This window comes from Otolemur garnettii, unplaced genomic scaffold, assembly GCF_000181295.1.
Source record: "Otolemur garnettii isolate 467f Iridium unplaced genomic scaffold, OtoGar3 scaffold00051, whole genome shotgun sequence".
Taxonomy (NCBI): Eukaryota; Metazoa; Chordata; class Mammalia; order Primates; family Galagidae; genus Otolemur; species Otolemur garnettii.
The window spans coordinates 8402819-8406428 of NW_003852446.1; the positions used below are offsets into that span (position 1 = coordinate 8402819).

General features: G+C 40.2%; 1 protein-coding gene across 1 annotated transcript; it reads left to right on the forward strand.

The window, feature by feature from the left end:
* The first annotated feature begins 756 nt into the window (after window positions 1-756).
* DDX53 (DEAD-box helicase 53) lies at window positions 757-2562 on the forward strand. Its single transcript, XM_003791935.3, has one exon. The coding sequence runs from the start codon at window positions 796-798 to the stop codon at window positions 2560-2562; it is 1767 nt and encodes a 588-aa protein (XP_003791983.2). The 5' UTR covers window positions 757-795.
* The last annotated feature ends 1048 nt before the right edge of the window (window positions 2563-3610 follow it).

Below are 3610 nucleotides of genomic sequence, written 5' to 3' on the forward strand. Positions count from 1 at the left end.
AAGGAGAGAAATGGAGTGGGAAGGGAAGGGAAGAGGGAGGATTGATAGAGGGAGGGTAAAAGGTAGCACCAGACCTGTGAAGCATATTGCAAGGGTACAAGTCAAATCTGTCAAGTGTAGAACATAAATGTCTTAAAACAATAATCAAGTAAATGAGGTGAAAGCTATGTTGATTGGTTTGCTGTAACCACATCAGATTGTATTAAAAAAATCAACACATTGTACCCCACATATGCATAAATGTATTCATGATCTATGTGTATTTGACTTAATTTAAGAAAAAAAATTTTGCATCACAAATGCCTGCTTATGTCACCCTAGTTCTAGCCCTGTGATTGGTCAGGCTTTCAAAGCCCCTCCCTATATAACCGGAAACGGAAACACTAGTTCCTTTGGTAACGGCCACTCGGCTACCTTGTTGGTTGGTTCAGAGGCCAACGGTACTACAGGCCGCAGACCTGACTTTCTCCTGAGTGCCGCTACCTTGCCAGTTGGTTCAGAGGTGAAGGCGACTACAGGCTGCAGATCTGACTTTCTTCCAGCTGCCGCTACCTTGACAGTTGGTTCAGAGGCGAAGGCGACTACAGGCCGCAGACTTGACTTTCTCCCAACCGTATGTACGCGAAAGACTGACACCAACACTAATGCTATCCCAGAATGCCCTAGGACACAGAGTGGAAGATGGGGGACTCTAAACCAAGAAATTTTAGGACCAGCTGGGATGACGGAGGTGGCGGAGGTGGCAGAGGTGGCAGAGGCGGCAGAGGCAGCGGCAGGAGTGGCCCCTCTGACCAAATGGGGCCTAGGGCCCCAGGCTCACGTGAACCACCACTCTGCTTTAGATTGAGTAACAGCATGATTGGTGCGGTAATTGGTCGTAGTGGATCAAGAATAAATAATGTGCAACGTTCGACAAACACTAAAATACAAATTATAGAGGGAGATTCCGAAGCAGAGGTAAAAATTTATGGCAGCAAGGACATGAAAGAAAAGGCAAAAGCAGCTATAGAAACTTTGATTAAAAAACAAGAAAGCTATCAGTCAAAATATGATGTTGATAATGTAGCATCCCAACCCCCTGTTGGAAGAGACTTAACCAGAAATGAGAATGTTAGAGTACAGAAGCCAATGATAGATTGGGATCGAGTCAAGGCGAAAGTTGCAGAATGGGAAAAAGCAAAATGGGCAGATTTACCACCAATTAAGAAAAACTTTTATATAGAATCGAAAGCAACAACATCTATGTCGGAAATGCAGGTAGATAATTGGAGAAAGGAACATTTTAACATCACGTGTCAGGACTTGAAAGATGGTGAAAAGCGTCGCATCCCGAATCCTACGTGTAGATTCGAAGATGCTTTCCGACACTACTCTGGGCTCCTGGAAAGCATAACATCTTCAGGTTTCCAGAGCCCAACCCCAATTCAGTGTCAGGCGTGGCCCATTATTCTACAAGGATTAGATCTTATAGGAATCGCTCAAACGGGAACAGGCAAAACATTAGCCTATTTAATGCCTGGGTTTATACATCTTGACTCTCAACCAATAGCAAGAGAACAAAGGAATGGACCTGGGATGCTGGTTCTTACACCAACTAGAGAATTAGCTCTTCAGGTGGAAGCTGAATGTTCTAAGTATTTGTACAAAGATCTGAAAAGTGTTTGCATATATGGTGGTAAAGACAGAGACAAACAAATACAAGATGTTAAGAAAGGTGTAGATATCATTATTGCAACTCCTGGTAGACTACACGATCTACAAATGAACAAGATGATCAACCTAAGAAGCATAACCTACTTAGTGTTGGATGAAGCAGATAAAATGCTGGATCTGGGATTTGAACCCCAGATAATGAAGATTTTATTAGATGTGCGCCCAGACCGGCAAACTGTAATGTTAAGTGCAACTTGGCCAGATACCATTCGTCGCCTTGCAAAGTCTTATTTGAAAGATCCCATGATGGTTTATGTTGGTACTCTTGATCTGGTTGCTGTACATACAGTGACGCAAAATATAATTATTACCACTGAAAGAAAAAAACGAGCACTTATCCAAGAATTCCTAGACAATATGTCACCCAACGACAAAGTCCTTGTGTTTGTCAACCGAAAACTTGTTGCTGATGATTTATCAAGTGACTTTGGTATCCTAGGTATTCCTGTGCAGTCACTGCATGGTGACAGAGAACAATGTGATAGAGAACAAGCATTAGAAGACTTTAAAAGTGGAAGAGTGAAGATATTGATAGCAACTGATTTAGCATCTCGAGGTCTCGACGTTAATGATATCACACACATATACAATTATGATTTTCCACGAAATGTTGAAGAATATGTACACAGAGTAGGACGTACTGGAAGAGCAGGAAAGACTGGCATATCAATTACCCTTATCACTCCAGAAAATTCGAAGATTGCCAGTGAATTGATTGAAATTCTGAAAAAAACAAATCAGAGCATCCCAGAAGATCTTGTAAAAATGGCTGAACAATACAAGTCACATCAACAAAAAACGGAGGCAGAAAGACCAAGAAAATGTGGAAGAAAATCCAAGAAGTTTTAATAACGTTTATGTTGAAACATTACACCAGGCTACTAGAATATTCAAGACATGTTAAAGAAATTCAGTATTCAAGATACCTAAGAACGTTTTAGAAGTACATTAGCAGTTTGAAGACACAACAAAATCTTCAAGAAAACTACTAAGTTTTCAATGTGTGTCTATGTTTCTTAATAATAAAAAAAAAAGTTCCAAAATGAGAGAGAGATTTTTTGAAAAAAACTTAAATGATATGTTTTGTGTAAATTCTAATTTCTTTTATAGTCTTCCGTGTACATCTGTCTTTCCTAAAACACCTGGTAGAAGAAAACAGTCATGCTTTTCTTGCTTTAAAATACATAGAAGTTGTACTAAATTGAAGCATAGCTTCAAGCTTATCTCAATCAAAAAATTCTTTTCCCCCTAATGGTTGGTGCCACAATAATTCCTAAAATTATCTCCACTATCATTCTTTAATTTTGTATAGTTCATTAGAAAATAAATTCCAGAGAGGGAGAGAGAAGGAAGGAAGGGGGTGGGGGAAAGGAAGAGCAGAGAGAGGGAAGGAGGGAAGGGGGTGGGGTCTCAGTGTGTGACACACCTTGCACCCTCAGTGAATCCCCAAGAATAAAGTTTTCAGAGTTCTAATATGAAGCCAGTAGATGGATCGAATACACACCCTCCTAAGAGAAAAACTCAAATCAATTCAAGGTGGGGGGCAGGAGAACAAGGGAACAGGGACAGGGGAAGAGGGAGGAGGTTGGGGGGGTTAGGTGTATGGCACACCTCTTGGGGGTGGGACACAATTATAAAAGGGACATTACCTAACAAATGCAAACAGTGTAACCCAAATCTTTGTACCATCAGTGAACCCAAAACAATAAAAAAAGCCCATTCAGAAGGTAATCTTACTCCCATTTTGCAGAGGATAAAGTAAGGTCAAAGGAGTTAATTTGTAGGTCACTAAATCTGGTTAAAGAGACCTTAAGTGATATTTTGCTCCAGAAGTACCTTATTCCAATATTTACATTACTTTTATTTCAACACAGTTACATAGAAGACAATATTTTTG

Bases quoted from the DNA above. Each gene is read 5' to 3' on its own strand.
- DDX53 (XM_003791935.3), top strand. From the start codon at position 796: ATGGGGCCTAGGGCCCCAGGCTCACGTGAACCACCACTCTGCTTTAGA.